The following is an 11,516-nucleotide window of genomic DNA, read 5'->3' on the forward strand; positions in this document are numbered from 1 at the left end:
CATTTAAAGGATTTACAACCAATAAGTTTCTCAGCATCAAGAAAACAATAACCCTCACAATTAGACTAATACATAACAGTGTGATAAATGAGAAAAGACAGTGCCAACAATTTCATTTCACCTGGATGCACAACCAACACCCAAAGAAGCAGCATTTAAGAGATTAAACAACATATTGCATTGAGTAGATCTGGTGCCAAGGAGACTCTTTAAAGTGCTAAAGAGCAAGGATGTAATTTTAAAGACTAGGGTGCACCTGATCCCAAGCCATGATTTTCTCAATTGCTTCATGTGCATGTGAAAGTTGGACAATTAATAAGGAAGATCAAGAAGAATTTTTTCATGCTGGCACTGATGAGAATGTCAAATATACCATGAAATGCCAAGAAACAAACACGTCTGTCTTGGAAGAGATGTAGCAAATGTGCCACTTAAAAGCAAGAGTGGTGAGACTTTATCTCACATGCTTTGAGCATGTCCTTACGCAAGGGTAATTCCTAAAGAAAGACATAGTGGTTGGTCAATGAAACCAAGGTAAAGCCTCAATAAAATGGTTTGACACAGTGACCACGATCATAGACTTATGCACAGCAGAGTCTGTGAAGATGTTATCTGAGCCAGCATCATAGCATCTACCAACAGTTAGGATAATACGATACTACAATCTCAATTAAAAGGATAAGATTACAAGTCATTTTTTAAAATTGTCTTCTTTTTGGTCATTCAGGATTTTGATTTTCAAAATTCTTCAAGAGAAAACGACTCGATGGCACATAACAACAACACACACAGATATTCCTCTGATCAGTACAACAAAACGTAAGAGCGGCTTTCAGAATCAATATGGGTCCTTAATGTGCTATCAAGGTTGCCTCTTAGGCAGGACCAGAAGACAGAGGATGATGCAGCTTGCCCTTCCACCTAATGCTTAAATAAAATAAGACCCCAAGGGGTCTTAGAGCCGCATGCTCAAAGGCGCTGACCGGAGTGAGACTGTGCCCATCGCAACTGAGAGCCAGTCTCCTAAGAGGTAGCATTTCCACACCACTGCACGGAATATTGAGTGAAGGGACGCTGCCCCGGGTAATGTACCATGATCTTGACAATGCAGTCGTCAGTGTTCTCTGCTGTTTCACACTCTATTTTCCCTTCGCTGTTAACACTCCATTCATCGCACTTGACCCTCTCCGCGTGGCCCACTGCACACCACTTCACCTTCTTGCATTCTTCCTCAGGGCCTGTGGCATTAGAAAAAGGAGTTTAGAGATCAGACGAGACCACACAATTACCGGGCAGTTATTAATGCTACGGTCTTCAAGCAGAGGTGATAACGGTGGTATCAAAAGTGATAAAGCCTTGCCTCACATACTTTGGGCTTGTTGCTAGGAGAGGCTATTCCATGGAGAGGGACATCATGCTTGGGAAGCTGGAGGGTTGGTGAAAGAAAGGAAGAATCTTTATAAACAGCTGGATTGACTATTGCAATGGACTCCAGTGTGACCAAGATTGTGAGGACAGACAGGGTTCAGATTTGTTCACAGTCACTATGAATCATACTTAACTCAATGGGCCCTAACAACAACAACAACGAGATGCTGCCGTTTTCCAACCTCAAACAAGTAGATTCTATTTGAGGAGTCTCTCACTTTGAGTGTGTCAGAGATGAAGCAGATGGCACAGAATAGGCCAAGGTTCAGATCTGCTAGTCAAAGAGTTGTTGCTACAAATCACAGCTGGCTTGAGGGCACTACAAATCCAGACACATTCTTTTTCATGAAAATCACAATTAAAATAAAAAAAATCTTATTAAAAAAAAGACACATGCTCTTTTTTTTTGTGAGGAAAAATTTGCATTTAGTATCAGCCAGCTGTAGTGGCAAGAAGCTGTACCGCAATCCTGAAGGTTTGTGGTTTGAATCCACCAGATGCCCTGCTGGAGAAGGAGAGGCAATCTCCTGCTGTACCAGTCAGATCCAATTTGATGGCACATACACACAAAATAATAATTTTAAAAAATGAAAAAAAAATAATAGCATTTGCCAGCTGGAGTCAGTTTAGATGATCTCAATTTTGTTGGCAACATCCAAAGCATCATAGTCAGGAGCAAGTCAAACATTGGCCTTCTTTCCATGAGGCCTCATCAAGGTGTTGACCTTGGCCACATCAGTGTCATAGAGTTTCTTTACAGGTTGTTTAATTTGGTGCTTGTTGGCCTTGACATCCACAATGAACACAAGTGTGTTGTTATCTTCTATCTCCTTCATGGCTGACTCAGTGGTCAGGGAAACTTGATGATGGTGTAGTGGTCAAGCTTATTTCTTCTGGGGGCGCTCTTCCGGAGGGATCTGGGCTGCCTTTGGAGTCTCAGCGTCTTACGCAGCCAGAAGGTGGGTGACGTGCGGATCTTTTTTGTGTGTCTGTGGATGCCCTTCAGGACGCCTTCTTGGCCTTTAATGCCTTTGCTTTGGCTTCCGTTTTGGGAGGGGCAGGGGCTTCCTTCTTCACTTCAGCACCATCTTTGTAGAAGGAGCAAAAGACGCATTCTTGTGTCTGGGTTCTTCCCATTCATTGTTACGTACCTTCAAGTTGGAACCAACCTGTAGCTGATCCTCCAGCGGGTTTTCAGGGGCAGTAAATGATATAAGGGGAGACTGCCCATCTTCCTCCCACAGAGCGGCTGGTGGGTTTGAACTGCATCCCTTAGAGTTGGCAGCACAGCTCCTTACCATTAAACCACCAGAGCTTTCATTCTTATCATTTAGATTCCCCTTATTATTATTCCTTCTGCAAAGCCAATATGGGGGAATACTATCACTTCTCGATTTTATTCAAGAGTATGTAATGACCTGCCCTTTTCTTGTTTAGTGTTATTGTTGTGAAGAAGAACTTCAGTGCCATCAAAGAGCCCTGTCATTGTCCCCCACAGCCTACATTGATCTAGGCAGTGATTGCATGGGATCCCATGGTCCAGACTCATCTGAAGCACCCCTTCTTCAGGGAACCCTTTGCCTGACGCCCTTTTCTGTGGCTGGATTGTCTTGGTTCTGCCTTGTCATAGGATCTTGATGTTCCTTTGATTTCCTTCCACGGAGCAGTTCTCTCAGTGTGCAATTGGCGACTTGGCAGCGGGACTCCTCATTAAACATCTGTCTTTCCCCACTCGCCTCCCCGTTGGGCTCTGGCAGAGTCTCTGTTCTGCTCACCTCCGTGCACCCAGCACCTGATGTGAGTTCTGACTGTTGCTCGTTATGGTCGCATTGACTCTGAGTCACAACAACCCTGGGTGAGCAGAGCAGAACTGTTTCACAGGGTGTGCGAGGCTGTGAGGTCTTCGTACTCAAGCACCACTATGTGGGCCCCAAACACAAACCTTCTGGCTAGTCAATGAGAACTTTGTCCTTTGACCAGAGCTTAACCCCGTGTGGGGCCCAAACACAAACCATTTGCAGCAGATTAACCGCTGCACTAGAGGTTCAATAAATGCCCATTGAGTGAATAAACCATCAGACAAATTCCCAGCAACTCAAAGAAATTTAGGCGTAGGGCCAACCTCTCTCTGCTTGACAGTACTGCACGGAGAGGGGAAGGGTATTGCAATTTCATGACATCTTCACCTACTCTGTGTGAGTTTAATGGACTTCACAAAGTGACCAGGCTGACCTTGACTTATCCCAGTGAAAGAGTTGCTGCTGCTGCTGCTGTTGTTGTTGTTATGTGCTGTCGAGTCTCCTGTGACTCATAGCGACCCAATATACAACAGCTCTGAAGCCTGCCCTGTCCTGAGACAGCCTCACTGACTCCGACACACCCACCCTCCCAGTCCGAATCAAATTTATTATAAATATAAAATTTCTCTTAAAGCCTCTGTTAATGTTAGGCGCATCCCATAATATTGTTGCTGTGTGTACCATTGAGTCAGAACTGACCCTCCAGAGGGTTTTCAGAGGCAGAAAATCACACAGGATCTTATTGCCCATCTTTCTCCAGCAGAGCAAGCTGGTGGGTTTGAACTGTGTGCCTTTGGGTTGGCAGTGTAGCTCCTTTACCACGAGGCCACCAGCGCTCCCTTCATCCCATAAGTGCCAAAACCATTTAACATGAGTCCGTTACTGGGCAGCATTGGCAGGGCAGTCAACGGTTCTCAGAAATCCAAGAAGGTTCAGTCCCTAGACCCCACTCGTGCAGCGTCTCCCAAGCTTCTGCTGTCACCAGGCCCCTCCTGGATACTCACATTTGCCTTCCTTTAGATTTCGAAAGGCGGTGACATAATCGTATCCCAGGTACATCCAGGCATTCATCCCAGAGGGAATCTTAAGAAATCCTTCAGCAGAATCCTTAAACATCAGGTTCTTTCCATGAGAGGAGCTGAAGACGTTAAAGGATCCTTGTTTATCTTTGCCGTATTCTTCCTGTTGGCGGGAAAAGTGAATGGAGACTGAGCAAGGGTAATTGGAAAATGAGACTAAAGAGGAAAGAAAGTCTGCAAAAATGAATGAAATTTTTTAAATAAAACTTAATAAAAAAGGACTTCATGGAGGGAACTTCTGATGGCCTTAGTGGTAAAAAGCTGCACTCAACCCCAGAGGTACGCAGTTTGAGTTCACCAGATGCTCTGCTGAGAAGAAGAGGCAATCTCCTCCTGTATGTATCAGTCTGATCTAATTTGACGGTACACACACAAAAAAAATAATTTAAAAAAATTAAGAAAAATAAAAGGAGGTTAATGGGAATGAAAGAAAAGGGTAGACGGGGTGGAGGCAGGGAGGAAAATGTGCAACAGTGAATGAATGAAAATCTAACTTTTCTATAAACTTTCATTAAAATCACAATACAAAAATTACAAAAAAAATTTCAATTAAAAAAAATAAATAGAAGAGAAAGGCCCTGAAAACAAAATTTAAAACCACAACACTTGTCAAAGTTGCGTGGAAAGTTTTTGCCCGCTCTCTGTCTTCTCCACACCCAGCCCTCCTAGACCCCAGCCACATGTCCTGTTTTCCTAAACAGATTTCTGTATCCCTCTCCTCCAACTAAGTGGAGAGAGCCTGGAGGTCCAGGCATGAATCTCATTCATATGGAAACTGCACGGTTGCCATGGAAACGCTCACTGGTCAGAAGGATGCTGGCTCCACAGGAGAAAAAAGCAAGCTGGGTTTGCAGTTCCCTTGGCAAACAGTCTGAGAGGAAGTGTAAGTGCAAGAGGAATCTTTCCGGAGGACTTCCTGGGGGAAGTGGAGATTGCTCTCCATGAAGGGTTTGTTTTGATGGGAAGGAATGGAACAGAGCAATAAGGAGCCTCATCAAGAGTCAAGTTGATAGCACAGCTGGCTAGCATATCCCCACTCTGGGGTGTATCTCCTGGTACTTCCAGGGGAGCGTGGGGAGTGGTCCCTGCTGTGTGCTGAGCACAGAAGGACTTTTAGAATATCATGAAGGCAAGAAGAGGGGGGAAAAAACCCACCCCAAACTCAAGTAAGGGAAGGTCTACAAAGCAGAAGGGGAGGAAGGTTGATGAGGATACCTGAGCCTTGCTGAGAAGCTCCCAGATCAAATCTTCCTTGCCATCCACGCTTCGGGCCACGACGGAGTGAGACGGGACCCAGGCCAGGTTGCACTCCTTGTACTTATCCACCGGCTTCCGGGTGTTGTCTGGGCAAAGCAGCTCATAGTTCCCCCTCTCGGTACTGTCTGGTATGTTCTCTGGGGAAGAAAAAAGTAAGTAAAACAACTATGAGATATCATTTCACCCCAGTCAAAATAGCAAAATTTAACAGAACAGCAAGCAACAAATGCTGGCGAGGTTGTGGAGAAACTGGAACCCTGATTCACTGTTGGTGGGAGTGTAAAATGGTGCAACCCCTGTGGAAAGCAGTTTGGCGCTTTCTCAAAAAGTTGCAAATAGAGATACCATTTGACCCAGCAATTCCACTACTGGGAATATACCCTGAAGAGACCATAGCTGACATCCAAGCAGATATATGCACACCCATGTTTATTGCAGCTTTGTTCACAATAGCAAGGAGTTGGAAACAACCTAAGTGCCCATCAACAAACGAATGGCTAGAGAAGCTGTGGTATATTCGCACAATGGAATACTATGCTGCATTAAAAAACAAGGAACTCATGCAATATTATTCAAAATGGTTGACTCTGGAGAACATTATGCTGAGTGAAATATCCCAGTCACAAAAGGACAAATATTACATGATGCCACTGTTGTAGAATGGGACTGTCCTTGGGGTTGGGGAGAGACTGAGTAAGATGGGTTCAATAATGTATACTGCACTGAAACAGAGGAGGGAGAGAACCGTCTAAAAGAGAGATGTAACTGGGTATTTCTGTCATCACAGGAGACTAGAGCGAGGGCTGCATGGTGGAGGGGACCTGGGGGAGTGTTTGTAAAACAATGAAAGAATCTTTTCTTTTACTTTTCCATAATTTTTGGACTCATGTACTTATAACTTGTTAGTCAAATTTGTGTCTTCTAGGTTGCAACACCCCCATGATACATCTTGAAGGATATGTACATGTACAGCCAAGCACAATCAATAAGAGTGCATCTGAATTCCAAAATCAATCTCCATAATAGTCTATGTGTTTCCTACTGCCAAAGGGGCCCTTTAGAGTAGTGAGAGAAGATCTTCACCCTGAAACCCACAGCGTCCCTTTTCAGCAGGAAGTAGCTAAGAGAATACGCCGTCCCCTTTTCCTTATGACTCAGGGTGAAGTCTCTCTCAGGGAGGAGTGATAGGGAATGGCAAAGGACACACTGACAAAGAAGATTAATCAGAACTGGCTTTGAAAAAAAAAAAAGAACTGGCTTTGACAAGCACTGTGGCATTTGGACAAGAACAAACTGGGAGTAGGGTAGAGAGAATAGTGCAACAATGAATGAGTGGAAGCCCAAAATCTCTGTAAATGTTTATGAAAATTAATAAAATATAATTATAGAGAAAAAAAAAGAATCCAGAAAAAAAAAAAAAAAGAAAAAAGTAAGATGAGCGCCTTTGCTGGCAGAAACCGGGAGCTGTGGTACCCCCTCAGGGCTCCCTCCTGGGTTGGGGGAGGCAGGCCAGAGGGCTCACTGACAGCCACAAACACAGAGGAGACTGGCTTGCTCGTGACCCACTGCCAGCTTAAGGCGAAAATAGTGATGTCAAAGGCGGCTCTGGTGCCTAGGGTGGTGACACAGCCTCCGCATCTCCTGCCTCTGCACAGTCTGCCCTCAGCACATGGACAGACAGACGGGCTACAGTCAGCCAGGCTAACCTCAAACCCTGTAGATGGTAACAGTGTCCCTGGAAGCAGAGGAGATTGGACTGTGGAAAGAGGTCCAGTTTAGGTAGGAGAGTCACAGGGACACCCAGGGACACACCTCAGAGCAGGCAAAGAACTGCAATGATGGCAGAAGAGGAGGTCAGTGTGTTCATCTAGAAAGCAGAAGCCAGGCAGAAGAAGAAACTCCATTGCGTGGAGAGGACCGGCAGAGCCTCTCTCCCCACCACTTACCAAGGATCGTCTCGTACTTGACAAAGGCCACGTCTCCAACCCCATCCTGCAGACATCTGTGGGAAAGAAACGCTTTAGGAGGATGCCGAGGTGGGATGTAGGGTGGGGATGGGGGCTCTGGTCACACACTCCAGCCCTGGGCAGAGAGCTGCCATTTCCTTAATTTAGAAGGGGTAGCCGGCCCCCTGGGGTACTGACATCCAGGGAGCTACCAACGCTCGCTTGCCCTGGCTGGAGGCTTCTCAACTCAGATCCCCAAAGAGCAAAAAGCAAATGAAGAGATTCTGATGCAGAAAATATTTACGCTTCTGAGGAGAAGGATAAAGAGATAGCATCTTACAAGGCTGCAAAAGTAGACAAGGCATCTTCTAAAGCTGGGAATGGGCCGTTGGCTTAGATAACATGCTGTTGCTGTTGTTTTTTAGGGACCATCAAGTCAGAGGTGACTCCTGGGTGACCCTCCAGCAGGTTTTCAGAGGTGATAAACTGCACAAATGGGGATTATACATCTTTCTCTGCTGGAGCAACTGGTGGATTTGAACCAGGTACCTTTGGGTTGGCAGCGCAGCTCTTTACCACTAGGCCACGAGAGCCTGATAACACTTTAGATGACATTTTAGGATGGACCTCGGGTGTCTTAGCGGTAAGGAGTTGCGACGCCAATCCAAAGGCACATGGTTTGAATCTCCTAGTTGCTCCATGGGAGAACGATGGGAACGCCTCTCGTGTGAGTTCCAGCCTCTGAAAACCTTCAGGAGGGTCAGCTATGAGTTATGTGATGGTGCATAACAACATTGGAAAAAAGGAGGAAGAAATCTGCTAAGTGAGCTGTCTGCAGGCTGGTGAGTAAAGCAGGAAAGAGGTCAGAGGCAAAAGGACTGTCCATAAAGAAAGGGCTTGGCTATTAGCAATGTGATTGTCCTTCCAGATTCAGGGGTTCTGGACAAAAAGGTAGGGTGACAGGCAGAGATTCACACAGCTAGGCAAGCATGTCTTGGAGCAGGATGAAAGGGAACAGGATGGAAAGCGCCGGGTCTCAGAAGCCCCTCGCTGGGAGGGAATCTGGGCTCCTGACTGCCTGTCAGCACACCAGACTTTGCTCTGGGGCAAGTGCGTGAGTCTAAGGCTGAGGCCACATGGCCATCTGTGACCACCATGGGGTAGCACGTCTCACTCACTTGAGAGCACCCGTGTAGCCGTAGTATTTTTCATGGGAGTTGCAGGCACACTTGTCGGGCCCGGCACACAGCTGGCACAGCTTGGGGAACCGATTCCGGTCCGCACAGGGGACGCAGCTGGCGGAGAAGTAGTTGGCCACCGCTGCTCAACACAGAGAAACGACGTCAGGGCAAGTGCCAGGCTTACAACAGCCCATTGTATGGTCCAGCCTGGGTTCATGAGAGCACAGAGAATGGTGCACACAGGCCAAGCCAGGCTGCCTTTACTGGTGTCAACTCTAAGATCAGAGCTTCCCAAACAGGACTAAAAAACCCCCCATCTCATCCTCCTCCCCAAGGTGCTGATCTGGGCTTTCACCTTCCAAGTGGGCTGTGAGCTCTCCCACCTCCCCTGTAAGATGAAGATCCCCCCTGGGGGTCACGCCCTGGAGATGGGAGGTCTGGGTAGGGGAGGCGCAGGCCAAAGGCCACCAGAGAAACTTCCAGCAGGATGAGGCAGGAGTCAACCTCAAGCAGGGAGGAGTTCCAGAGAAATAGATGCCCAGGCACCATAATCCAGACTGAAAGCCTCTGCAGGGATCCTGGTACCCTTCCCCGGACTCCTGCTCAACCACCGCTGGCCCAGAGGGGGCTCAAAGGAGAAAAGCCTCAGCTGTTACCCCCAAGGGCTGCTTGGTCATGAAGAGGTGTGCATGCATGCATGTGGGAGAGCGTGTGTGTGTATGTGTGTGTGTGTTACTTAAGGCATAAAATGAAATATACTTCCATGTGTATATGTATGATGCAAAAAAACCCAACCCCAAAATAACCCCCAAAAAGATAAAACCCTTTACTATTGGGTGAGTTCTGACACTCACAGCCCTGCGCCAGATTTCCAAGACCCCAGTGGAAAGAATTGCCCATCTTTCTCCCTCAGAAAAGCTGGTGGGTCTGACTTGTAAACCTCCAGTAGAGAAGTACAATTTATAACATGTTAACCTCCCCTCTCCCCGAGCTCCTTACATCCTTACATTACTGGCTGCACAGAATTAAACATCTGTGAGTATAAATGCTTTACTCTGATATTTCTCTTTTCCATTTATGCATTTCAGGGCTCACGAGTGTTTTAATTAAAAAGATTCTGAAGCTTATATTTTATGCAAAAGAAAGAAAAGTGTCTATTTACAGCAATGATCTTATGTAAGATTACAATAAAGAATTGATTTTTATTGGCGCCCCCTCCACTCCTCACCCCTCCAGACCGCCTCACCTAAGAGTGTCTCTGTTCACCTGATAGTCACCCTGTGGCCCCCACTTTCTGAGGGTACACTCCCTCCTGCCGTCTTACCACTCTCAATGGGCACGCGTGGCTGTGGCAAGGAGCAGAGAATCTTGCCGATTGGGATGATCCAGCCGGCCGACCTGCCCAGGCCCGTGTGGCATGACTTTTTGTCTTGCAGACCATCCAGATGGAAGTCGCCGCCCTTCTTGACCACAGCCACAGCATAGTATCCAGTCTGCGGTTCTACAAAGAGACAGAGTAAATGAGAGCCCCTCAACGTGGGCCCTGGGAGGAACTGTCTGGACATCGGTGATGGACTCCTGTGTTGGCAAGGGGGCCCAGCAGCTCTGTTCTTATTGGCATGGATGGGAAGGAAGTGAGAGTCTGGAAAAGCTTCATGGGCTACTGGAGGTGCACTTGGAATCATCCCAGATACTCAGAGGCCCCGTGCTCACAATCTGTTCTGTGAGCATAGTTTGGGGTTCAGAGGGCTGGTATCAGGAGCACCACAGAGAACCGGATATGGGAGTTTAGCGGCCACCAGGGCCCCTCATTCTCCGCAAATGGCATGGATAAGGAATGCCCATCAAAAACTCGGCACCGGCCAAACAAAGTCCTTCTGGGTGCCCTGGGAGAACTCACTCTCTTTTGAGCCATGGAACTCTGCCACAACGGGCTTCAGGTTGTAGGGAGCCAGGGCTGCCTCGTACACCCAGCCGGCATCAAGAGTCACAGCATCGGCTCGCTTGTCCTGCAAGAGGGTAGAGCAGACCACAGTGAAACCCTCACTTCCAGGGACTAGACCAAACATTAAACTTCTGCCACAGAGTCAACTCTAGCAAGCCCAGGTTAAATACTCTAAGATTTTTCTTGTCTGTATTCTTTATCTAAATGAAAAAAAATTTTATATTGGTTTACTCACAAAGTTTATGTTGTTGTTTAATGCCGTCAAGTCGTAGACGACTCATAGCGACCCTATGAACAAACAGCCTGAGCGCTGTTCGTACATAGAGTTTCCGGAGACAAGCCATTTCGGAAGTGGATACCGCTCCTGCTTCCGGGCTTGATTTAGTCGGGAAGCTCCAGCCAACACTGTCCACCATGGGTTATATATATAGGTTATATATAGGCTATAAATAAGGCACACAGTTCAAATTCACCAGCTGCTCTGTGGGAGAAGGATGAGCAATCTCCTGTGTGATTCATTGCCTCTGAAAACCCATGGGAGGGTCAGCTATGGGTCAGTTCTGACTCAACAGCATACAACAACAACTGGTAAGTCTAAATTATTTTAGAAGGAATGACATCACATAAAATATGTCCTGTGACTGTTTGTCACAAAGGTTATACACATTTTATTTCACACTATTCTTCATTCCTCTTGTGTTTCATACAGTCATTCCCGTGCATTATAAAATCAATCACCAATGCACACCCATGTTTATCGCGGCTCTGTTCACAATAGCAAGGAGCTGGAAACAACCCAGGTGCCCATCAACAAACGAATGGATAGAGAAGCTGTGGTATATTCACACAATGGAATACTACGCTGCATTGAAAAACAAGGA

At 46.6% G+C, this 11,516-nt stretch overlaps 1 protein-coding gene across 1 annotated transcript in view; it reads right to left on the bottom strand.

Annotated features, from left to right (window-relative positions):
- The window catches only part of TF (transferrin), a 66,869-nt gene that overhangs the window by 45,196 nt on the left and 10,157 nt on the right, over positions 1–11,516 (bottom strand). Inside the window, 7 exon segments of the mRNA XM_006883422.1 lie at positions 1,093–1,238; positions 4,232–4,409; positions 5,522–5,700; positions 7,510–7,565; positions 8,688–8,789; positions 10,017–10,191; positions 10,591–10,699. Coding sequence (XP_006883484.1) covers positions 1,093–1,238; positions 4,232–4,409; positions 5,522–5,700; positions 7,510–7,565; positions 8,688–8,789; positions 10,017–10,191; positions 10,591–10,699 — 945 coding nt within the window.

The sequence above is a fragment of the Elephantulus edwardii genome, unplaced genomic scaffold (assembly GCF_000299155.1).
Source record: "Elephantulus edwardii isolate Elephantulus edwardi_28Jun2011 unplaced genomic scaffold, EleEdw1.0 scaffold00027, whole genome shotgun sequence".
NCBI lineage: Eukaryota > Metazoa > Chordata > Mammalia > Macroscelidea > Macroscelididae > Elephantulus > Elephantulus edwardii.